We start from the raw sequence: 25,579 nt of genomic DNA, 5'->3' as shown, positions 1-25,579 counted from the left end.
GGATCGTGTGGGGACTAAGAGACGGCCGGAGGGGGATCTGGCGAGCCCCTGGGCACGATCACCCTCGATTACGGGGATCAGGGGGCTCTTCTGAGGGGAAAGCGGAGCGCAAGGGGGGGGGAGCGCGCTCCCCGCCAGAACCGAAAGGAAGAGCCGGTTCGGGGCGGGGGGGGAGCCAGAGCAGCGGCTGCCCCCCTCCCGGCTCCCACGGGGCCTTCCGCCTGAGGGAAACCCTTTTCCCGCCCCCGGAGAGCCTCACGCGCGGGGTCCAGAGGGGGGAGGGGGAGAGAGGCAGAGAGCAGAGGGCGCGCACCCCCCCAGCCACGCATGCGCGCCTCAGCCGCGCCTGCTGGGCGGTCCTTTCCCCTGGGCTCCGCCCCTCGCAACACAGGGCCGCCCGTCGCAGCGTCGTCCCGCGGGGCTGGCGCCGGGCGCGGCCACGGATAAAGCGAGCGAGGAGCGAGAGCGCGCCCGCCCTCGGCTGGCTGACTGGCTGGGCCGGCGCGGCGAGGGGCAGAGGCGAGAGGCTGCGCGCGGATCTGCCAACTTCGGCGCCCGCCCCGTCGCCGCAGGCTTTTCCCGGCCGAGAGCCAGAGGACGGCGGCGGAGCAGGAGGAGGAGGATCGGGTTTGGCGACGGCTGCTGCGTCCTCTCCAAGCGCGGGGCTGGCCTCCACCGCGCCCGATCCTCTCGCCTCTTGCCGCCCGACTCGCCCGCCTCCCTCCCACGGCACACCAGGCAAGGTCTCACGGCACACCAGTGTGCCGCGGAACACCGGTTGGGAAACACTGACCTAGAGGAAGCTAAGCAGGTTCTGGGTGTGGTCAGTGCCTGGATGAGAGAAACCACGTTTGCTGCCTTGGGGCCCATATAAGCACAAATATTGCTAAACTAGCATACCCTCCAAGTGCCACTAAGCAGGATGACCACGATTTTCCAACAGCCGCCATGCATTCTACCTTGCTCCTGGGGTGCCCCAATATTTCACTGTCAGTGGATGGGGGCCATGGAATCAGCTGCCGGGGTAGCAGCAGCATTAGGAAGGAGGCGCAAGGGCTCCTTCCCAAAGCCTAGTCAGCATAGCCAAGCGTTTGCCAACCTGCTTCCCCCCAAGATATTCTGGGCTGATGTGGGTTGTAATATAGAACATCTGGAGGAAACCAGCTTGGCGAAGGTGCCAGAGCCCATATATTAATTTTGAACACCTGGGCATCCCTCACATTGCTTTCCCCCAGTCTTCCTGATATATGTTAGGCTAGGGCACCGTTCAAAGGAGGTAGGCTATGTTGCCGTAGAAATGTAATGGATTAATGAAAGTGGATGTGTTTCCGTGCGACTCTGCTTCCCTAGGATCGCTCTTCCCTGAGATGTGGCTCAAAGGCGAAAAGTACAAATGGAGAAATGTTGTTCGACAGCACAAAGTGCCATTTTGGTGTGTGGTTTTTATCTTCTACCTCTCAGGCATTGTCTTAAGGCACTTTTTTTTTTAGTGTACAGTAGCAGTGTGTAAATGGCAAAGTGAGCAAATAAGATGCAGTTGGTATGTTTTTTCCCTCCAGTGCAACATTTCTGATGCCTTTTAGTGTTACTTACGGTTAGTCTACCGGTTCTCCCCCTCTCCCTCCTCCCTGATTTCTGCTTACTGTAGCAAAATTACATCAAATGCAAGATAACAAAATCCTGTCAGGCTGGGATTGTTTTATATGGACAGCATTAGACAGGAGCAGAAAGATCTGGTGCACTAATAGGCAAACTCACATGAGCGACCTAGTCCATTGACAGATTTTTCCTTTGTTCTCTCACTCGACCCACTTTCTGCCAGTGATTTGTGACATATTTTGCAAGAGATCAAATAAGCCCTTGACACCTGATTGCAATGTAGTGCTTGTTTACAGTTGCAAGGGTTCCCTCCCCTCAAAAAAAAAAAAAAAAAAGGACCCTTAGACAAGATGGAAGGTTTTAACTTGAAGTAATTAAATTTGCATTGGGACTGTGACAGGCATTTCCTTACATATGCCTCCAGCTGAGCAACTTTTACCATAATGGGCCTCCAAGGCACCAAAAGAAAGGCAGGCTGCTGGTGAGATAGTTACCTTTCCACTATTGTTATCTGCTCATTTGAATATTGTCAAATCCCTCTGTCACCATGCGCTACCTAGGAACATCCAAGGGATGTGGCTGGCTACTTTTGCATACAGAACAGTGGATGGTCTGTATTTGCATTTGGCAGAACGCAGGTTATCTTCTTTGCGGGGAAATACAGTGGTATCTCGGGTTACATACACTTCAGGTTACAGACTCCGCTAACCCAGAAATAGTGCTTCAGGTTAAGAACTTTGCTTCAGGATGAGAACAGAAATCATGCTCCGGCGGTGCGGAGGCAGCGGGAGACCCCATTAGCTAAAGTGGTGCTTCAGGTTAAGAACAGTTTCAGGTTAAGAACAGACCTCCAGAACGAATTAAGTACTTAACCCGAGGTACCACTGTAGTTTAGTCCAGTGTTTCCCAACCGGTGTTCCGCGGCACACTACTGTGCCGTCAGACATTGGCTGGTGTGCCGTGGGAGGGAGGCGGGCGAGTCGGGCGGTGAGAGGCGGCGGCGGCGAGGATCCACGTCGAGCCGGGGGCGGCTCCGCGGTGGTGGTGCCGAGCGGCGGGGCAGCGCGTGCAAAAGGGAGGAGCGCGAGACAGCGGAGGAGGAGGAGGCCGGCATGTCCGGGCAGCAGCAGCAACAACAGCAGCAGCAACTCCCGGCGACGGCTCCTCAAGCCCCGCCGCCGCCCCCTCCTCCGCCCGCTATCGCCGCCACCACCACAACAGCCGCCGCCGCCTCAGTTACCGCCGTCCCTCAGTCCCTCGCTCTGCTGCCTCCTCCCACCCCCAAAGCTTGGAGGTTCCCCGGCAAGGGGGAGGGAAAAAACTTTCACTTTCGTGCGTCCCTCCCGGCGTGACGCTGCGCGCTGACGTCACGGGGCGGGGCTTTAATGGTGGTGTGCCGTGAGATTTTTTTTCAGTAAACAGGTGTGCCGTTGCCCAAAAAAGTTTGGGAAACACTGGTTTAGTCTTAAGTAGCATTTGCATGCTTCAGGTACGGAGGCTGCATTATATGTCAGATGGGGAACATCTGGACTGGAACTTTCTATCTAGCCCTTAAGACTCTTCACATGTGACGCCCCACACTCTTTGCCTCTGGTCCAAGCGTACCAGTGGAATGTGGCTCCTGGAAGGTTTCCCGTGAGTACATGTGGCTCCCAGGCTGAAAAAGGGTAGCTGCTGCAGCAGCTACTGAAAGCTCTTGTGGTAATGATCCTGCAAAGGCTATTTTCACATGCAGCACTAAGGCTAAGCTATGAAGTAGTGGTAGTTAATCCCTAGTTTGGGGCCCTCCAGGCATTTTTATGTTCCCCTCCCCCCCAAAAGCCCGACCAACTTGAGTGGCAAAAAGGAAAAAATGCAGTGGACATGGCTCCAGGGTGGGAGGAGACAGTTGTCTGTTGCAACTTGAGGCAAAGACTCAGCAAAGTAGGTGAGGAGGCTGGGAAAGAAAATCACAAAGAATCTGGGATGCTGGTCTGAGGGACCAGGATACAGGCTGGCAGAAGAGGAAGTGAGTGGATTGAAGCAAAGAACCAAATCTCTTAGTCCCATGTGTCCAAAAGGAGCAGGGAAGAACCCTGCTGTTCTTACTAATTTAATTTGGACTGCTTTTAATATGAATCACAGATAGTGCATAATTAATAATTGCTTAATAATAATAATAATAATAACAGGGACAGGCCTGTTTAGGGAAGTTTTTCATGTCTGGTGTTTTCTATTTTTGATATTTTGTTGGAAGCTGCCCAGAGTGGCTGGGGAAACCCAGCCAGATTGGTGGGGTATAAATAATTTATTATTATTATTATTATTATTATTATTATTATTATTATTATTATTACCTTTCTGCCAATGCATTCAGGTGTTTAGCAATTTAAAGTAATGGTCTACATTTGGGTGGGGAATCTGGGGTCCTCCAGATGTTGTTAGACTCCAACTCCCAGCAGCCCCAGCCAGCATGGCCAATGGATGGGGTGATAGGAGTTGTAGTCCAGCACCATTTGAAGTGCCATGTGTTCCCCTCTGAGTTACATCTTAATAGATGTGATACCTAAGGAGAAAGGAAAGGAGCAGGAAGTTAAGCCACTGCAGGGGATAGTTCTGGGGGTGGAAAGAGCCAAATGGATGGTCCCAGGCAGGCCAGTGGAAGGTGTTTTGCTGCCTCATTTACTCCCCTCTTGGTGGATTCCATTCTGGGTGAAGAGGAGGCAGCTTGTCCAAGCTGGGCTGATGGAGAGGGTCTCACTTCTCCCTCTGCTGCAGCCTGATGAAATTGAAGCCCTTGACTTCAAAGGGCTGGGCTGGGCTGGGGGGAATGGGGCAAAAAAGCATGGGTGTTATCCAACTTGCACAAGGATTTCCACTTGTGTAATGGAACCCCCACATCCCTCAATCTGTTCTGGGGTTTTTGTCAACCCTAGCCTGGAGCAGATGTGGTAACCAGGGTGCACACAGTGGGGAGAATAGTGCATACATTCATGCACTGACAGTTCATGGTAGCTGGATACTGCCCCTTATTAGCCATCCCTAAGACCATTAGCATTAGAATAGTTCTTTGTATCACAGTGATGATGTCTGTGTGCTACATATTCAGAATTGTTTGTACTTGGGTATAGTTCAGCATGCTACAAATGACTGTGCCATTAAATTTCAGGGTGGATTATAGTCCCATATTTATTTTTCTTTTTCTTTGCTGGGAAATGAAGCATCACACTCAACAGTGTCCAGGAAAGATCATTTAAAACAGTTAAACAGGAAACAAACATTATATGCATCTTTCCTGACCTGTTGTTATTGCCTGCCTTGTGTACAACATAGGTTAGGAGAAGTAATTATTTTCAGTCCACTGACTACGCGCAAGATCAATAGCTTCTGAAAGGACTATAATGATGGGCTGACCCAATCGGCTCTTGCATTATTCCTTGTTTATACTCCTCTCATCTCTCTCACCTTTGGGCTACAACAAAATGTAATTTATGTTTAGTATTGCTACATAGGAGATGAAGGGTCAGTGTTTAATGAGGGGCAACCGTGATTGGTATGCAGGTGTAGGAAATCTTTCATTGGTGGAAGACAGTCAATAAAGTGCTACCATGAAAGATGTATCAGTTGAAAAACATAGAAGATGGTGAGAGCGGACAACAAATTCAAGTTCTTCATTAATAACGCCTGCTGTCCTGCTCTAATTACCTGGAAACCAAATTCCTGATGGAAACAGGAATAGCTGGAATGGTCCAGTCTTGTAAATCTTAGTGGTTCCCAGTGTTGGGATGTGTGTTTGGTGATCTCTTCCCATTGCTGAGGTCAAGAATATATGAAGGGAAGGAAGGGATCCTGAATGGTATAATGATCAGAGGGTTGGATTAGGTAAAGGTAAAGGGACCCCTGACCATTAGGTCCAGTCGTGACCGACTCTGGGGCTGCGGTGCTCATCTCGCTTTATTGGCCGAGGGAGCCGGCGTACAGCATCCGGGTCATGTGGCCAGCATGACTAAGCCGCTTCTGGCGAACCAGAGCAGCGCACGGAAACGCCATTTACCTTCCCGCCGGAGCAGCACCTATTTATCTACTTGCACTTTGACGTGCTTTTGAACTGCTAGGTGGGCAGGAGCAGGGACCAAGCAACGGGAGCTCACCCCGTCGTGGGGATTCGAACCACCGACCTTCTGATCGGCAAAAGAGAGGACCCAAATAATTACCGCCCAGTCAGTCTGACATCAATACCAGGGAAGATTCTGGAGCAGATCATTAAGCAAACAGTCTGTGAGCACCTAGAAAGGAATGCTGTGATCACCAATAGTCAGCATGGATTTCTGAAAAATAAGTCATGTCAGACTAACCTGATCTCGTTTTTTGACAGAATTACAACCCTGGTAGATGAAGGGAACGCAGTGGATGTAGTCTACCTTGATTTCAGCAAGGCATTTGACAAGGTGCCCCATGATATTCTTGTAAAGAAGCTGGTAAAATGCGGTCTTGACTATGCTACCACTCAGTGGATTTGTAACTGGCTGACTGACCGAACCCAAAGGGTGCTCATCAATGGTTCCTCTTCATCCTGGAGAAGAGTGACTAGTGGGGTGCCACAGGGTTCTGTCTTGGGCCCGGTCTTATTCAACATCTTTATCAACGACTTGGATGATGGACTCAAGGGCATCCTGATCAAATTTGCAGATGACACCAAACTGGGAGGGGTGGCTAACACCCCAGAGGACAGGATCACACTTCAAAACAACCTTGACAGATTAGAGAACTGGGCCAAAACAAACAAGATGAATTTTAACAGGGAGAAATGTAAAGTATTGCACTTGGGCAAAAAAAATGAGAGGCACAAATACAAGATGGGAGACACCTGGCTTGAGAGCAGTACATGTGAAAAGGATCTAGGAGTCTTGGTTGACCACAAACTTGACATGAGCCAACAATGTGACGCAGCAGCTAAAAAAGCCAATGCAATTCTGGGCCTCATCAATAGGAGTATAGCAGCTAGATCAAGGGAAGTAATAGTGCCACTGTATTCTGCTCTGGTCAGACCTCACCTGGAGTACTGTGTCCAGTTCTGGGCACCACAGTTCAAGAAGGACACTGACAAACTCGAACGTGTCCAGAGGAGGGCAACCAAAATGGTCAAAGGCCTGGAAACGATGCCTTATGAGGAACGGCTAAGGGAGCTGGGCATGTTTAGCCTGGAGAAGAGGAGGTTAAGGGGTGATATGATAGCCATGTACAAATATATAAAAGGATGTCACATAGAGGAGGGAGAAAGGCTGTTTTCTGCTGCTCCAGAGAAGCGGACACGGAGCAATGGATCCAAACTACAAGAAAGAAGATTCCACCTAAACATTAGGAAGAACTTCCTGACAGTAAGAGCTGTTCGACAGTGGAATTTGCTGCCAAGGAGTGTGGTGGAGTCTCCTTCTTTGGAGGTCTTTAAGCAGAGGCTTGACAACCATATGTCAGGAGTGCTCTGATGGTGTTTCCTGCTTGGCAGGGGGTTGGACGCGATGGCCCTTGTGGTCTATTCCAACTCTATGATTCTATGATTCTATGATTCTAAGTCCTAGGCTCTGTGGTTTAACCCACAGCGCCTTGTAATGTCTCTGTCCTCTCTTCAGTTGCTGCTTTGCTATCTGACCCCTTCCTGTTTTGGACCATGTAACTGCTTTTGGCCCCCCAAAAGTGGCCCCCAGCTCTCCCACCTTACTGGATTGTGACTGCCTGGAGTCTTACATTTCCTGAGACCTGACATTTTACCCTTCACATTTCAGTTATTTTGAACTTGGGTTTGTGTACCTGGGAACAAAAGGTGAAAATTGCCCCCTATTTTAAGTCTGAAAGAAGCTCAGAACCGCTGAGTTCTGTACTGTTGCTGTTGCAAACCTGTTGCAATTGTAGAATTTGAAAATAGTTGCCAGTATAGCATCATCAAACGACAACTTGAGGCATAATCCTCCAGAAATATCTCCTGAGCAAACCTAATTTGAACAAATGTGGCTTGCACAAGAGTGCACATGTGAAAATCCCCTCTGTTCTTCTGAAACATGTACAAAAGCGGTCCTTGGTGAATTATGCCCTTATTTATTACACAATAAACGTCCTGTTGCCTTGTTAAGCAAAACATGGTTCTGGTGAACTTTTGCTGCCTGTTTGGAATTCCTGCAGAATTGTGGTAGCTGATTTGCTTGTAGATCGTCAGCAAAACAAACTACCAAGATGTTGAACATTGAGGGTAATGCAGTCATTGGACTTGGTAAATATGTGCACAGAAATGACATGGGCTCCTTCTTTGTGGACAACACACAATTGTACCTCTTGGGAGCAATGTCATTTAAAAAAAATAAATCACCAAGGCATATTTAATAGTTTCCCCATAGTCTAGAGTTGTGTGTTTCAGTGAGTGAGACTGGCCCTTGTGTGCGGCATTTAATGAATTATTGAACTTTGGAGAACTTTTGAGAATCCAAGGCTCTGTGTGACTGAGCAGGAGACATGAAAAATGTTCTTTATCTTCCAGTGTATCTAAGAGACAGAAATAGATGCTTGATCAGACAATACGAGCCCTGAGTGAAGGATGGTATTAGCATTAAATATTTACATGTGTAGGGAGCATCCTGACAGGAGAAGTGAGACGGTGTGCTTATTGTCAAGTTGAATAGAGCCAACTGCACTGCTGGCTGCTTCTGTAAGCCTTTCTTTTCCTTGAATAACCAGGGAACTATATTTGTAAGAAATGAGAAAATGCCTCTTAAAAGGAATCCTTTGGTGTTAGGAACACTTGAAGATTGGGGATAAGTTAATAATCACTTGAAACTGTGGTGTAAAATGCTGGGAGCACTCATTGGCGATACACACCCAGAGGCTTGGATTCAGAAGGAGCCTTCAGATTTATAGGGGTATAGTCTATTTGTTTCCTGCATGAGGAAATGAATAGCGGGCCTTTTCAGCAAACATATGTATGTCAGTCTTGAGCTGGAAGGAGAATGCAAGATGGATAATAACTTCAGAAAGAGATTTCCTTGTTTCCAACAGACTTTTGGTGGAGGAAATGAATTTAGGTTTTAATTCTTTGTTGAAATGTCATTTTGAAATCATTATCGTTACTCTTTTTTAAGTTTAATACTCTCCTTATGAGACTCCCATAAGAGAGCAAATGGCTAGGTGAATATGATATAAATAAATTAAGTTGTAAGCTTATTGAGGCATGGATCGGTCCCTTTATTGCTGCTGCTGCTGTTGTTGTTCAAAAAGTAGGAAGTGTTGGGTATCCATGTTGTTGCAGTTATGACCATAGTGCCCTCTTAAGCCTAAACTAGCCCTCTTGCTGCTTTCACTGTGGCGATGCTCAGCTCTTGGAAATTTCATGCCCACAAGGATATACTGTGAAGCAGAATTTGCAGTGCAAAATAGGGCCATCGTATAATTTGAGGGTTCAGACATAGTACTATGTGCCTCAGGCTTGCATGCTCCCCGCCCCCTCTGCTCCTCCAACATCATGAACATGTCCTTCTAAAGGAGATTGGTAGCTTCTAGTTTAGATTAACGACAGTTTAGAATTATGTCCAAAACCTGAAGTGTAGTCATAGCTATGGGTTCCTAAAATAAAACAAACTTCTTGAAATATGAATTGAAGTTGACTTGTTTCAGCAAACCATAGTTAACATTAATAACAGTTTATTGGGTTCAGAGGCCATGCAGAAGTATAGTTAATCTAAAGTGGAAAGTTTCAGTCTCTTCATAGTTGTGCTGGAATGAGGATGGGGAGGGGACAACCCTGAAACTCACCTAGGCTCATAATTGTAATGCTAAACTATGGTTTAGCATTATGTCTGAACCACCCCATTGAGCCTCCCTGTCAATGGGAGCAAGGTATGAGTGAGGTTGGTGCAATTTATGGCTGATGGCCTTCATCTTCATCAGAAAATTCAGCTTCTTTCTATGTCTGTAATGGAGATTTTCTTCCATGGTAAAAGCAGAGTGGGTACCTTTCTGACTAATGCGAATACTGCAAGTGTCACTTACCTGAATTGTGGTAGCAGCGCAATAGTCTTAGTATTTGCTACCCTGGTACATTACCACTTTCTCATATAGCATTGCAAAATACATTTTCTGCTGTTTTTCTTCTTATGCACACACAATTCCCTCCTCTGACATCTGTCCCCAGGCATTTGCAAGTTAATCTTCCTGCCAGAGGTCAGTTCAGTTGTAAATTCTTTCTCCTGATATAGGTCATTCTTGGTTATGGAAACTTTGGTGGAAATTAACATATTGGAAGTGTAGCATAATGGCCTATTTTAAAAATAGTAAATCTGGAGAACATAATTTGTGGCAGTTTATTGTATAAACATGCCACACAATTATGATTTATAGAAAAATAAATTCTAAAAAAAACAGGATAGGTAAATTAGATTTATTTATTTAAGGCATAAAGTTTGTTACACTGTGATAAACCTGTTTGGATTTAATGATCTGTCATGTTGAGCAATTAAAAGCAAGATATTAATACTGAAGCAGAATGACATGAAACAGTTACTCTTTCTTAATGCATTTTTTGCCATTGACATCAAAAGAGGAAGAAAAAACCCTATAGCTATTTAATATATGGTGTGCTGTTTCAGATGTTGCTAACTATTCCCCCTCCCCCTTCTTAATAATAAGTCAGATTGTTCTGGTGGAGTTGGAGAGCGACTGATGTTTCGATGCAGAATGGGGATTGTAGAGAATGTTTGAGTTTCCTGACATTAATTGCAATCCCTACCGTCATTACGTTGCACGTATCCTGTGATTTATCTAAATATTAGTCCCATTACACCTCCCTCATACATTATGTGTTGTAGACAGAAGTGCATGAGGGCTGTGACACTCTGCCCTATCTCTCCTTTTCACGCGATCCATACCTTGAAGTCTTTGGGTCTACACAGTGTTGCACTCTCATGGAGGCTGGCAATCCATGGAGAGTGGGTGCAGATGTGCCAGTTAAGGCTAGACGAAGTCTAAAATAACCCTGACTGTAAAGCCATACATTCCACAGAAGATAGACATGATAGCGTTTTGCATTATTGGGCATGCAATCATTTACTCTTGGGATGCTCCTGGTTCCATCTGTTCACCTCAAAACCACTACTGCGTCAGGAAGCGAAAGTGAATTTTCACCACCTGCTTTTAGTGTGAAGGCTGCAGTACGGAGTTTTTGTGGCCATCGCTCATATCACTATAACATCCATTTGCTATTAGCATATATAGAGAAACTCTGTTATTCCCCAAATTTTAGAACTTCCCCTGGAGAACATTCCAAACTCCTAGCCTGAGCATATTCCAGAATTATATTCTTACTGGTTGCGGTGACTGGGGATCATTATGCTGCTACTGATATCAGAAGCAAATGAATATTTCCAGAGCATCCCCCTTCCTACCCACCCTAAGCACAAACCAGCACCTGCCAGGTGGAGGGATGGAGCCACACGGAGTAATGAATGAGACTGGTCCCAAGGAAGAATACAGTCCCTGAAAAAATATAATGAATCTCCTCCTCTGCCTTTCTTGGCTCTCTATGCCATATAGTGAGGAAGAACACACACACACACATGATTCAAGTAGAGTAGGGCAGTGGGGAATATACCCACTAGAGATAGACAAGAAATCTGAACTTTGGGGGGAGGCCAGTCTAGAAACTGACCTATGCTAACAAGTAGTCTTGTACCCCCTAGGACAGGCATCCCCAAACTTGGCCCTCCAGATGTTTTGGGACTACAACTCCCATCATCCCTGGCTAACAAGACCAGTGGTCAGGGATGATGGGAATTATAGTCCCAAAACATCTGGAGGGCCGAGTTTGGGGATACCTGCCCTAGGAAATGTACTTAAGAGATCCTGGGAACAAAGCACTGATCTGTTAATTTTCTGTTTTTCTCTCTTACACCCTCCAAATCCTTGGGTTTTGTTTTATTCTTTTTTCGGGGGGGGGGGGAGTTGTTTACTTTGGTTAAAACAAACCACAATTCCAAGAGTTCAGATGTAACAGAGAACTGTAGCTCAACATTCTGAGGCACAGCATTGCAGAACCGTAACTGTGTGTCTGTGTTTTCTTATTCTCATGTTGCACACCTCAACATGGCAAAGGTAAGTTCAAGGTTAACTTGTTCCCATAAATACCCCCGTTACGTTGTCTAGTCTCGGAGGGGTGGGGAAAGGCAAATGTCGCATTGTACCCTGCCTTTGCCTATGGTTGCCTCTGTAATGGTGGGCGGGGATGCTTCTTGGTTCCACACTTGACTAAATTAGCTATGCAACTTCCTTGGGCTGAGAAGATGAAATTTATGTGCACGTCGCTAGGTGGCACTGCAACTTCGCTGAACTCAGCAGAGTCTTGAGCCTTTCCTTGCCGCTGCTTCAGCTGCTTTGGTTTCTAGGTGTCAAGGAAATTGTTTTATTGTTAAAGGGCATAGTGTAATATATTCATCTCCATCCAAGGCAGCCATTTAATGCCCTGAAACATGGCCCTCTCACAGCTCTGGCCTGTTAACTATGCTTATTTGGTGTAATAATTAGCAGAATTTCTCACTAACAGGGGCACTTACCAACGCCTCACATTTTTCCTCTGTGTTTTTGTACGTGACGGATTGCGCATTCTGTGAATAAAGTTAAGCGGGTCAAAACCTCAGCCCTGTACGACACCGCTATTTTCCGCACAATTGTTTTCGAGCGGGTGTACATTAACCTCTTCCTGGATCCTCGCGACGTCTAATGCAAACAACTTAATTTATTTTTTTAGCTTTTTGAGCAATAGGCTGGGAAAGGTTTGCAAACACGATGCTGTTAATTGTTCAACTTTGGGTGGGAAAGGCAGAAAATAAATGAATAGCTATGGGAGAAAAAGAGAATGGATGCCACTGGGACTTCCAACATGAAAGAAGGCTGTTGTGGAATACTGTAGATTAAACGCACACACCCCACCTCACCTTTAGGTTATTCAGGAACAAAAGTTTCACACGTGTTGCACTGTTGATAATGTTTTTTAGCAACAGGAAAAACCAAACACCACTACAAGCAGTCTTCCTTTACTTGGCCTTTTAGAAGATAGAGTTAATTGGATTCAGAGCTGCCTGCATTTTAATGCCTTTCAACCATAGGATTGTTGAGCAGAAAGGGACCTCAAAAGTCATCAAGTCCAACCCTGCTGACATTGTAGGAAACAGCGTCCTTGTTAGGAGGCCATTGAACCTCTGCTTAAAAATGTCATTGCCTTTGCATTCATAAGGCAGCCCTGGTACCAGGGCTGCATTTGCCCATGGCTGACCGTGTTCGTGTGTGGAAGTAGAATGCCAATTGTGGGTGTGGCAGCTCCACAATCTCACATGCATTTTCTTCCCCTATCTCTCTCACACACAAACACGTACCACAAACCACACACGTACTGGACAAATACACATGTACGACACAAACACATAGCCTCCCCCTCCTGAACTGATCTGAGCAGAAGAGGATGAGTGGGGAAGGAATGAAAACTTCCGTCCTCAACCAATAGGGATGCAGATTGCCTTCTCACTGATTATAAGGGTGCTGGGCATGGCATGGCCTACAGATTTAAATGTCATAGCATCTACTTCAATTATTCGTTGTGACCACTGATAAAATTGGGACGTTTTGTGAAGGCAGAAAAATTTGCTTGGGCGGCAACATCAGTTGCCCAAGCTGGGGGAGCGACACCCATGCCTTCAGGGAGTGGGTGAGTTTGAAACACAGGAAGCTGCTTTATGCTGAGTCAGACTTGTTCAGTATAGCTCAATGTTCTGTGTAGACACTGACTGGCAGCAGCTGTCAGTGGTTTTAGACAGGGCTTTTTCATGGCCTTACCTGGAAATGAACGTTGGGATTGAAAGTGGGACCTTTTCCCTGCAAAGCAAGGGCTGTACTTCTGAGTTAAAGTTAAACATTGATTTCCTCCAGTTGGTGTGGGATGCCTTCTGGAGTTTTAAGTTTGGCTTCTGAAATAATATTTGCCAGCTGTGCAAAGAACGGTAGCACTTTGGGTCTTGCTGTTGCATCAGGGCATGTCCACCTTGGGTCCACCTTCAGAGTTCAAGAGTTGTTTAAGATTCACCGCTTCTTAACTTGAAGTATATAATTAAAACTGCAGTGGTTAATGTTTCTTCCTCTTCCCCAAAGCCACTGACGTGAAACAGATCTGTTTGTTTTGTTCCTTTCTGGGATATTTTAAGTGTCCTAGAAAAGGGATGGACACCCTACCCTGTGCTCAGAATGGACCTTTCTCCTTAGGTCCCCCGTCCCCCCATTCCAATCCTTATTGCTCGGGCATTTTGAGAGCTCAGTCATTTTGGAAAATGATTGTTGAAGCAACATCATCCATTACTTTTGTCAACATATCTTTGGATACTGGGTGGGGTTTTTCCAGTCATCTTAATTTTATACCAGATTTAGTCCCCATAATGAAACCTGATATAGTATTAAATGCTCTAGTGATTACTATACTGCAGGGATGGGGAACCGATGACTCTCCAGATGTTGGACTCTGACTCCCATTATACCCACCCAGCCAGCATGACCAATGATCAAGGCTGATGAGAGTTGTAGCCCATCCTTGCTGTTCTGGTTTTGATACTAACAGACTTAAGGCAGTGTTTCCCAACCTTGGGCCTCCAGCTGTTTTTGGACTACAACTCCCATCATCCCTAGCTAGCAAGACCAGTGGTCAGGGATGATGGGAATTGTAGTTCAAAAACAGCTGGAGGCCCAAGGTTGGGAAACACTGACTTAAGGCCATTCTTTGAGGTTCATGCCCAAGGGCGGATTTGAGCCTAGGTCCCCCCAGCCTTAGTCCAACCCTCTAGCCATTACACTCTAGTCCCTCTTTATGACTTAGTTATTATTGCATTTATGACCCATCTTCCCTCTAATGAGCTCAAGGGGGCATACATGGTTCCTCCTCTTCCCCCTTTTATCTTCCCAACAACCTGGCAAGGTAGGTTCACTTTGGCCACTGAACACATCAACCTGCAATAAATCAAGTCAAGTTGCTTTGAGACTTTTTCCTATTTAATATATTTATTAATAAAGTAATAAATAAATAAAATCGGTGAGGGGAGGGGGGGAATGTGGAGCAAGAGACTTGTCTGTTGAGAACACCAAACACATAGTTTGCATTATTTTATTTTCACACTCCCCCTGCCCCACCCACAATTCATTTCATTCGTTCTTCTGAATGAATAATTGGGCACGCATACCCGCCATCATTACTCTAATGAAAATAGGGACATTTCTCTCTCCCCTGCCCAGTTGACCCTCCTTGACTCCCCCATTTTTGTGCCCCCAACCCCCCTGCAGAATATTTCCTATCAGAAGAAGGGTGAGTGCCACCACAATTACATGGCAGCACACACACCCTCCACCGCGCTGAGAAAAACCATTAATCCCGATATTATTTTATTCATTGGTAGATTTACAAAAAGAAAAACACACGCCAATAAATAAATTTCCGAAAGGGGCAAGATTAGATGCGGATGCACAAAGCACTTTTATTTTTTAAAATCAGGACACCTGGTGCTCCACTCCCACTTTCTTCCTGCCCAGGGCAGCCCTTCCCTCTACCTGCCCTCACAGCTGGCACATCACGTGGAGCGGGCCCTCGGCAGCGGCAGCCTCTCCTCCTCCTCACCCGTTTTCCAGCAGCCACTATGGGCTGCCGCAGGGAGGAGGCTGGCAGCAGTGGCCATGGAGAGGTAACGGGATGCTCCTTCACAGCTGCTGCCATTGCTTGGGACAAGTGCTGGCTCATATTCTGGGATCAATCAGAAGCCAGGATGGCTTTCATAATTACAGGACTGGCCCTAGAAAATCGGGACACTTGGATGGTCTGGGCACTACGTTTGGCCTGCGGGCACTTGGTACAACAGCAGAAGTTGGGAGCTGGGATTGGAGTGATGGTCATTGAAAATAATTAGTTGTTTTGTACAGGGTTTGTACAACTAATATTTTGTACAGGGTTTGTATGGGACGCGGGTGGCGCTGTGGGGTAAACCACAGAGCCTTGGATCTGCCGATCGAAAGGTCGGCGGTTCGAATCCCCGCGGCGGGGTGAGCTCCCGTCGTTCGGTCCCAGCTCCTGCCCACCTAGCAGTTCGAAAGCACCCCTAAGTGCAAGTAGATAAATAGGGACCGCTTTCTAGTGGGAAGGTAAACGGCGTTTCCGTGTGCGGCGTTGGTGCTGGCTCGCCAGATGCAGCTTCGTCACGCTGGCCACGTGACCCGGAAGTGTCTTCGGACAGCGCTGGCTCCCGGCCTCTTGAGCGAGATGAGCGCGCAACCCTAGAGTCGGTCACGACTGGCCCTGACAGGCAGGGGTATCTTTACCTTTTACAGGGTTTGTAGGCCCCCAAGCATCTCAAATGATAGTTGTGACCTTCTAATTCAAGCTTTTGGTGGCCAGGGGCCGGGCAAGATGGAACTTAATCTCTATGCCAAATTAATTGTATACATTATTATTATTTTTGCTAAGAAGATAACAACTGATCTTCACATAATATGCAAACCAAGTAAACTCGCATAGCTTTTTTGGGTACAGGTGATGAGGAAATTAGAAACGGTTGGAATCATTATCCAGCCACCACAGATATTGCCCATGTACTTTCAAGCATTCCTTAGCCATAAGGACTAGAAAGCTTTTAAAACAGTAAAGCTGAGGTTTCCAGCCATGTGAATTCTGCACCAGGTTCCACCTTCTACAAGATTCCAGTGGAATCTTGACCCACATCATTTTGGGTTTAATCAGTGCAATGAGGAGTTTTGTGCTCAATTTATCTACCCTGAGCCCTTGTGATAGGACAGTCTATGAATCAAATAGATAAGATCTGCTCTCAAAAATGAAACAAAATGCCTGAAAATGAAAGTATTTTTATTTTTCAAGATGATATCTTCATTTTCCGTCCCCTTAATCCATTACTGGGATCAATGGGCCAAAGAAAGCAATAATGTCTAAGTTGTTTTGTGACAACAAAGGTATTCTTCAAGCAAGTTACTGTTGATGAAGAAGAGTGATTTCTTTGTTTTGTGGAATGTGTCTCCGTTTGGCCTCTGTAGCACATGCTTTGCGGCTCTCTAACGATTGCATAATAGATCAATGGCCCATTGTCTTCTTGCCTTCTGTAGTACTCTGCTGTTACTCTTTTTGGAATATTTGACCGAAGGAACTTGTAGGAACAACGAAGGGGAAAATCCTCCCCCAAAATTTGCTTTTGCAACAGAAAGTAGATGCCAAGCATTTAGAACAGCTCTTTATGTGACCGTGCAGTGTTCATTAAAACCTCCCTGGTACAAATACAGTGCTCGAGTTGAAAAATGTATTTTCTTTATTAAAATATTCATAACCCATCTGTTTTGCACAGGAGAATTCTGCAAGGTTTAAAAAACCGAGTACATATATATATTAAAACAATTAAAACCGAGAGCACAAAAAAATATTTTAATAACATGGAGGATAAGGCTATCAGTGACTGCTAGCCATGATGGCTATACTCTGCCTCCATGGTCAGAGGCAGTAATGTTTCTGAATACCAGTTGGTGGGAACTCCAGGAGTGGAGAGTGCTCTTGTGCTTGGGTCATGGTGGTTTGTTTCCCACATGCATCTGGTTGTCCATGGTGAGAACAAGATGCTGGACTAGATGAGCCGTTGGCCTGATTCAGCAGGCTCTTCTTATGTTCTTAGCCACTTAATCAATTTAAATAGTAGTAAACAAAAAACCAGAAGCAAACAGAATTCCATGGAAAAGCAGTCATGGAAGTGCATGCTTAGTAGCTCTCAATTGCTCTCTAGAACCCCACATATTTCACTGGGTTTTGAAAACGTAATGGAGAGAGGCAATGAAACCTGCCTGGGTGGATTTCCAGTGTTGGTGCCATTACTGAGAAAGCTGTATTGTGGGTAACTCTCCCCATTCCTGGAACAGTGGGGGTACCCAAAGGAGTACCCCCACTTAAGCTCTCCAGGGAGAGACTTAAAACTTATGTGGCTTTATATGGAACAAAACAAGCTTTTAGTGAATGGTTCTTAAACTCAAACCTTTTTTTGTGGACCACATGAAAATTGCTGGCAGGTGTCTTTGGTGACTTAAACCTGTTTGTTCTACAAACCATGAGGAGAGAAGATAGAAAGCTTTCACTTTCTGCTCACATAAATGACAGTTGTCCAAGTTTGGATGTCACTGGGGGATGGAGGATAGCTCAGTCCTCAAGGCCCACAGTTGCTCATTTTCATAATGGCTTCCTGTACCTGAATGAGGCTTTCTGTGCCCCACACGCGGAAAGTAAATAGACACTGGAGTCTCCTTGAGAAGATAAGAAGAAGAAGAAGAAGAAGAAGAAGAAGAAGAAGAAGAAGAAGAGAGGAAAACATAGAGGAATAAATAATAAATGGTCCGTCTTACTCTTTTTGTCAAACTGTGAAGTTATCTGCACAGATCTAGATTTGTGACATCTCTCAATGTAACCTCACGGTGGAAGCGTAAATTGGGGAGATTTCACATTTTGCTTCATAGTGAAAAATGTCAAGAGGTAGCCATTTTGTAACCGCCTGTGAAGATGTTCAAATTCGATGTAATGGGCATGACAGCTACAGTATGTGGAAATTTAATGCTCTGGCTACTTATTGATCTTCTCTTTAGCCGATGGTGTGGGCCCAAGCCTGAGCACTTAGCACCTGGCCTTAGTGCTAATGTAAGATCTTTAGAGCGGTCATCAAGGACAACTTTGCCAAACTGCACTCTGACAATTAGGGGGCTTTTAAAATGCGCAAAGAATTTACAGAACATCATTTTTTAATGGTATCAGTGCTATCTTTAGGAATGTTTTAAGCCTCTTTTTTTAAGAGATAAGTTTCTATTTTAAATCATTTAATGGCCTTTTTGTCTTTGAGGATATCTTTCTCCTTTCACTGTTCTCTGTGCTGTGTAATAAGTATTGTGCATTAAATAACAGTTTGGACTGCAAATAAGTGTTTACAGGGATCTGAAAAGCCAGGGATTAAGAATGTAGATGTCTGCCTTAGACTATTTATCCATCATGTTCAGTTCTTCCCAAGTTGGGCCCTCCAGATATTTTGGACTACAACTCCCATCAGCCCCAGCCAGCGTACCTGAATTAAAGGAGTGACTAGATATCTAGCTACCAAGGACTTCTTGGAGTGCTTGGTCAAAAAAAGGGTATGCGGGAGATAAAAGAAAATCGTTAATGCAGCACATAGCTAAAACTATGGAACTTGCTCCCACAGGAGATAGTGATGGCTACCAACCTAGACGGCTTTAAAAGAGGACTAGACAAATTCATGGAGGAGAGGGCTGTTGATGGCTACTAGCCATGACGGCTATGCTCTGCCTCCATACTCACTGGGAACCACAGGAGGGGAGAGTGCTCTCTTGCTCAAATCCTGCTTGCGAGTTTCTTGCAAGCATCTTGGTTGGCCCCCAGGAGAATGAAATGCAGGACTAGATGGGCCATTGGCCTAATCCAGCAGGTTCTGCTTATGTTCTAATGTTCAGTGGCAGGGCTCTGGGGATGTCAGGTACTGGTGCTGGCCCTAGCTGGATTCAGGCATACATAAATTACTTGGTAATAATACTGTGGTGGCGGCGGCTATAGGTACTTATTCATCTTTCAGTAGTTTTGGTTTCCATTAGTTTCTTTGCCTTGTTTCTCTCCGCCACCCCACCCTGCCCCCTTGCAGGGGCTTCTTGTTTCCATTTCAGTGCAAGATTGGAAGCAGGCTCCTGTTTTCAATTGTCTCTACCTCTGAACTCTAACTGTCAGTGGAGGCACTGTTTAGAATAGTCTTACATTAGTGTAAGGACTCATCACACTTTTTTCGTTGCCAAAAGTCAACTTTCTTTGAGCATTAATCTTTTAGCCTGGCTCCATCTCTGTAATAATTTCAGTATGTCAGAATTGATTTGACAGAAGGCTATCGGCACATAGTATTTCCACCCCCTCCAGCTCTAAGCTATGTTGCTTCAGAGTGAGATTTCTCTCTCTCTCTCCCTCCAAAGGATGAACGTTCTCTTCCATGTGCCAAACAGACTGGTGTGCCAGTTAGAATTTGTGAACTTTCTGGATGATTTATGACTATAGCTGAAGTTGTTTGGTGTGCATCCCTTATTCCATTTTTGAGGAAGAAGGGGGGGGGGAATACTGTGGACAGAATGAAGTGCCTAATGGAGAGATTAGGTTATATAATTCTCTAAATTATATAATTTTATTTAATTATTTAACATTTTTTTTTAATAAAAACACTTGGTTGTAAGAAACCTCTAAGCAGTAATTTCAATATTTGGCGTAGAGGATGTGTAAAGGAACCAACTCCCAACTCCAATTGACAATCACACAGAAATTTAACAAGGTTGTTCGTGAGGACTTTCCATTCTAGGCATAGTACTTTAGTACATAGAGGTCTTCTCTGCCTTTTTCATTTTATTCCTTGACACAATTCCAAGATAATGTGGTATAGTGGTTGGGAGTATCAGACTAGGGCCAGGAGAGACAGGGTCAAATTTCCACTCTTCCATGAAGCATACTGGGTGGCCCTGGGTCAGTTGGCTTCTATCAGCCAAAGCCTACCTCACATGCTTGTTGTGAGGCCCTGTTCCAGGTGCCCCTACCTTCAGAGGTTAGGCAGGTGGCCACCTTAAACATAGCCTTTTCTGTGGTGCCTAGGTTGTAAAGTACCCTCCCCCGATAATCTTTTCTTTTCTGTTCCATTAAATCTGTTAAGTCAACATTAGTTAGTTTCATAAGAGGACTGCTTTAAGGATGGGAGGAGATGACCAGCCTAGCAAGGCATGTTGCCATAGTTACCCATAGTCACTTCCCCACACACTCCTTTTGCCTTTGGTTTGCTACCTTAGGTGTGTGTGGAAAAGTGTGAGAGAGGCGGGGGCTGGAGAGAGAGAGATACTGGGGGTAGGGGTGGTGATTGGCTAGGGCCACCAGTTTCTGATCTTGAAGATAGATGATGCTGTCAAGGCGTTCATGGTCCTGCCAGTAGTTTAATTTTATAGGGTATCCTTTGGCAGGGCAAGAGGTCATGTGCCCACCAAAGAGAGAGGCCATGTTTGAATGGTTTATCATTTGTTAGCTTCCTACTATAATTACTTTGATGGTTAAATCAAACGTGACAAATCTAACACTTGGCTAGACAAGGAGATTGGCTATTCCATTTCATTAATGGCTACTGTTATGTGCCAGGTTTTGTGTGTATGTGTGTTTAAAATAACATCTCTTTTGGATATATTTTTTTAATGGCAATTAGGGGGACTTTCAGCATTGCGGAGGCAAGGGTCTGTGAAAGAATGCTTCTAATGAAGACCATTTTTCACGTGTAGCAGAGCTGTTTCTATGCATATATTAATTCTTTGCACAGTTACGTAGGGCAAGCAAATTGTGCATATATGCATGATTAGAAGTTTTCTTTCTCTCTGTGTATCTCAGTAGAAACCAGAAAGTGGGCCAGCTGATTTATGAGGTGAGGAATTGAAATAGGGGAAGCAAATCTATTCTATCCCTGGATAGAAAGAAAGCATGTTATGCAGTTGGTAGATGGTTGCTCCACTATAAATGCTGATGCTTTAGATTTCTTAGAAAGATGGCCACCAAATGGTAGGAATGTGCTTTTCATACTAACTGTGCTAGACTTTGTTCATCTTTGTACCTTGTAATGTGTAAAACAGCAGATTCATTCCTGTTCTTTACCCTTTGCTTCCATAGGCATGTCAGACTTTCCTCCATATTTGATCTGTTGGTTGTACTAGACATGCCGCTAGTTCTGAAGGGGGTGGGGGTGGAGATTGGTGTAATGTCTGCTGACATCCCAAATGTTCTGATGCTTCCCTAAAGCAGTGGCATTCCTGTATGCATGCGTGCAACAGAGCATAGAGGTACTTGGGAAGTTCTCTCCCAAGTGAAAAGTTCTGAGTTCCCCAAACAGTTTTACTTTCAGATCCTTTCCGGTTTCCGGGAGAGTTCTGAGGGCCAGATAGAGAGGTCTGGAGGGCCGCATGTGACCCCTGGGTCTGAGGTTCTTCACCTATTAAATAGAAAATATTGGAATAGAGGGTCCAATGGTTTGACTTGCTATAAAGCAGGGGTCAGCAAACTTTTTCAGCAGGGGCCTCAGACCTTGTGTGGGGCCAGACTATATTTTTTTGGGGGAAACGAACGAATTCCTATGCCCCACAAATAACCCAGGGATGCATTTTAAATAAAAGCACATATTCTACTCATGTAAAAACACACTGATTCCTGGACCGTCTGTGGGCCGGATTTAGAAGGCAATTGGGCCGGATCTGGCCCCCGAGCCGTAGTTTGCCTACCCATGCTATAAAGCATTTCCTTTATACATTTGTGTGAGAGAATGAGCTTCAGAACTACCCCCAAAACCCTTCCAAGCTGGAAGATTTCTTTTTAAATAAGTTTGAACTAAAAACAGGTTAGCAACTTGCATTTATAGCCCGTTGTAACAAGAGTCAATCAGTGATGTACTTAGCCTGCAAGCTTCAGTGAATCTCAATATGCAGAATAGTTATTCTGCTATTAGCATGATTGACTTTCCATCAGACAAGCCGGTGCAAGTACATTTTCAATAGTTACTGAACAGAGAGGGTAAACTAGGAGGACACAAAGTACACACTCTGCAATAACATCAAACATAAGCTGAAAAATTACACATGAAGTTCATTACCGTAATAGGTAGCTGTGCCAAGAAGCCATCACGGCAGAATGCGAGCTTGTTACCATTTGGGAACTCTCTGGTGTGAAGATAAATAAAATGTGAGTGCCACGTCTCCTTCTAAAAATATTTGCTTAATATTCATCGGATTCTACAGTCGCTTCACCTTGTAATCAACCGTGGAGACTGTGATTTGGTAACAATATACCTGTAGTTTTGGATTGCGTGGACTGCAGAGAGGCAGAGAAAGGTGCTCAATGATTTAGGATTGTGGCCATACTTCATTTAAGCTGTGTGTGTGTATATATATATATATTCATTCATTCAAGGTGTATATGCTCTTGAAAACTGCTTTAGGGTTATTATTGTGGGCTGGAGTGTATCTCTCAGTCTGTGTCCTGGAACACATTGCTTCTATGCTACTTGGCAGTTTATGTAGATTTCATTCTATGCAGATTGCTTGAGAGGCATCTGACACAGTTCATACCTGCTTGGATCTGTGGCCCTCCAGATGCTGATGGACTCCAACTCCCATCATCCTCATCCAGCTTGTCCAGTGGTCAGGAATGATGGAAGTGGTGGTCCACCCCGGCCAAATGGCTTTGACCCCCTGTCAGTATGGACAGGGATGATAGGAGTTGTAGTCCAAGATATCTGGAGAACACAAGGTTGGGGAAGGGTGGTCTAATGGGAGAGAGAAGTTCTGTTTCCCCTCACTGTAGTCTCTCTGCCAGACATTTTCGTCTTAGATCAACCTTCACTAATGTGATGCCCTGAGACAATTGTGCCAGTTGGGGCTGATGGGAGTAGTAGAATACCAACATATGGAGGGCCATAGCTTCTTTACTTCAACTTTAGGTTGTTAGCGCCATTGCTAGCTTCTGCTCCTCTGAAGTTATCCCAGTTTTCAGGTCTGCAAGTGTGACCAGTTCGCCTACAGGCCAAATGTTCTCTACACCTGAGTTAGATGCAACAGCATAAAGCAGCTTCTTCCCAGCAATCTTGCTTTGTATATACCTGACAACAAACTGCCACTAGTTTCTTCCTGGAGAATGATTTTGCAAAACCTAAACCATTTACTTGTATTATTTATCCTTAAAAATGTGTGTGCTAATACTGAGATGGGCCAAGACATTGCTCCAAGTCTTGCAGCAGCCTTATTGGCTTTCTATTATAGCTGTGTTTGCACAGGTGAAGCAAGTGTTCATCCATTTCAAATGTTGGCAGACAGATTCTGTTGCATTTCACATCTGTGTTGTGTAGTCTTGACATTTCAGAGGGGGTGTGGAGAGGAAGGAACAACACATTCTGTTGCCAGCAGTGTTTCTAGTCTACGAGCGAAATGCAAGCACATCACTAGACTCACCCCATGGCAGTTTTTCCTGAGCAAAGCTTGACGTTGCCCATTCACCCTGTCTTAATGTCTGTTGGCTGTATTTCAGCAAGTTGGGATTAATACATGTTTTTGTTTGCTGTGCTTCCATCTAGATCAGGTGTGGGGAACCTGTGGCTTTCCAGAAGTTGCTGGGCTATAACTCTCACCATCCCTCACCCAAGATCTGCATGGTGATTTGAGTCTCTTATTTCAAGCACCTGGGCAAAGGAATTTGCCTCTCCTTGCGGTGCCAGTTTTTCCTGATTGAGAATGTAAGAAGAAGCGTGCGTTGGCTGAACTACCCAGTGGAGGGGATCTGCAGAAGTCCAAGGATGAATACCTGACATCTTCAACTAGGGTTGGGGAAAGATTCCCCCACACCCAGCCCAACAGCCAAGATTGATGTTGCTAGCCAGTGTAGGTCACAGGTGGAGAAGCGATGGCCCTCCAGGTGGTGCTGGATTCCCAACTAGCATGACCAATGATGATGGCAGTTGCAGTCTAGCAACATCCCCCTGTCCATGCATTTAACCTCCATAAATTTCCCCATACCTCCTTTTTAAATCATCTAATCCTGGGGCCACTACCACATCTTGTGGGAACAAATTGCATAAGTTAACTATGCATTGCGTGAACAAGTCTCATAGAGAACAGAACATCTCATAGAGTTAGATGGGATGAAGAGACCATCTAGTCAAGTGCACACACAGGACCGAACATACACATACGCCAGCTTGTCTTCTGGTTGCTACACCCTGCCTTCTTCAGTAGTAACTCCTTGTGTGCTCCCAGATGTGTTTAAAACACATATCTAACCCATTACTCATGTTCCCTCTATGCCTGCACAGAACTGGTCTGTTCATGTCTCCGTGGAGGAAGTTGCCACTTCTACAAGCTTTTTACTTACCTGTTGAGGTTGCTGTAAACACAACACACTTTCAAGCACCGGCTCAGCCAGTTGGCAAAGCTACTCCCCCCCCCCCAATCCCTCTTCTTTCCTCTTTATTCCCAACCCCCGCTTTTCATTTTGTTTTGGAGGAATTTGCAAGTAACTTGATGTATTTGACACGTGTGTGACAGCTCCGTGTATATGAGAAGAGATGTGTGTTATACCACCCAGCTGTGTGTGTATTTGTCTGCACATCAAGCAGGAGAGCATTCGCTTAGTCAGATCTGACAATCAAATGTGAGCTGATACTACCTCCACTCCAGAGTGCATTTTAATGCTGTGTGCTTTTGCCAAGAGCTTAACATTTGACAAAGAAATTGTCAGTATATATATTGCTACCCCATGCGTTTGAATTATTTTCTCTACCAGCTCAACATCCTTTTATTGTTCAAACATGAGAATAAGCCTTTGTTAAAAACAGAAGTTTTGGTGAACTCTGCTTGAGGCTTAGCAAAACCAGACTTATCATTTCAGTGTGTTTAATGCCATAAATAATGTTAATATAGCTACATTCACTGTGTCTACATGCAAACATCCAAGTGTGCAAGTATAAATATAGATTTCTAAACTGCAGTACTTTTCAAAACTAACACACACAGAGTGCTTTTTCCTGGGGGTACGCAGAGGTACGCATACCCCTAAACATTTTGTGACTCGAAGTTTGGCCTCATTGAGGGGCAGTATATGAAATCTCAGAATGCACTAATGTGTTGCCTGCCAGCTTAATCTAAAGTTACATTCCGCTTGGTTTCACCAGCAACTCCATGTCACTTTCATAATGTGTCCCCAAAGAAGTCTGTAAACTCAGCCAGATCAGGCTACATGTCTGTTTTATAAATTTTAATGCTGTGGTTGTCAGTCCACTTAGAATCAGTGAGCTGCAGTTAAGCGAGTGTTGGATGGATTAGTCAACGCTACCTGGTTGTGGTTCAAAAAGAC

At 45.1% G+C, this 25,579-nt stretch overlaps 1 protein-coding gene across 1 annotated transcript in view; it reads left to right on the top strand.

Moving 5' to 3' along the window:
* Nucleotides 1–25,579, top strand: part of FTO (FTO alpha-ketoglutarate dependent dioxygenase) — a 247,381-nt gene that overhangs the window by 17,640 nt on the left and 204,162 nt on the right. The window contains exon 2 of the mRNA XM_077931554.1: nucleotides 23,805–23,882. Coding sequence (XP_077787680.1) covers nucleotides 23,805–23,882 — 78 coding nt within the window. The remainder of the gene's footprint in view (nucleotides 1–23,804; nucleotides 23,883–25,579) is intronic.

The sequence above is a fragment of the Podarcis muralis genome, chromosome 7 (assembly GCF_964188315.1).
Source record: "Podarcis muralis chromosome 7, rPodMur119.hap1.1, whole genome shotgun sequence".
NCBI classification, from domain to species: domain Eukaryota; kingdom Metazoa; phylum Chordata; class Lepidosauria; order Squamata; family Lacertidae; genus Podarcis; species Podarcis muralis.
This window is presented reverse-complemented; position numbering and strand designations above follow the sequence as displayed.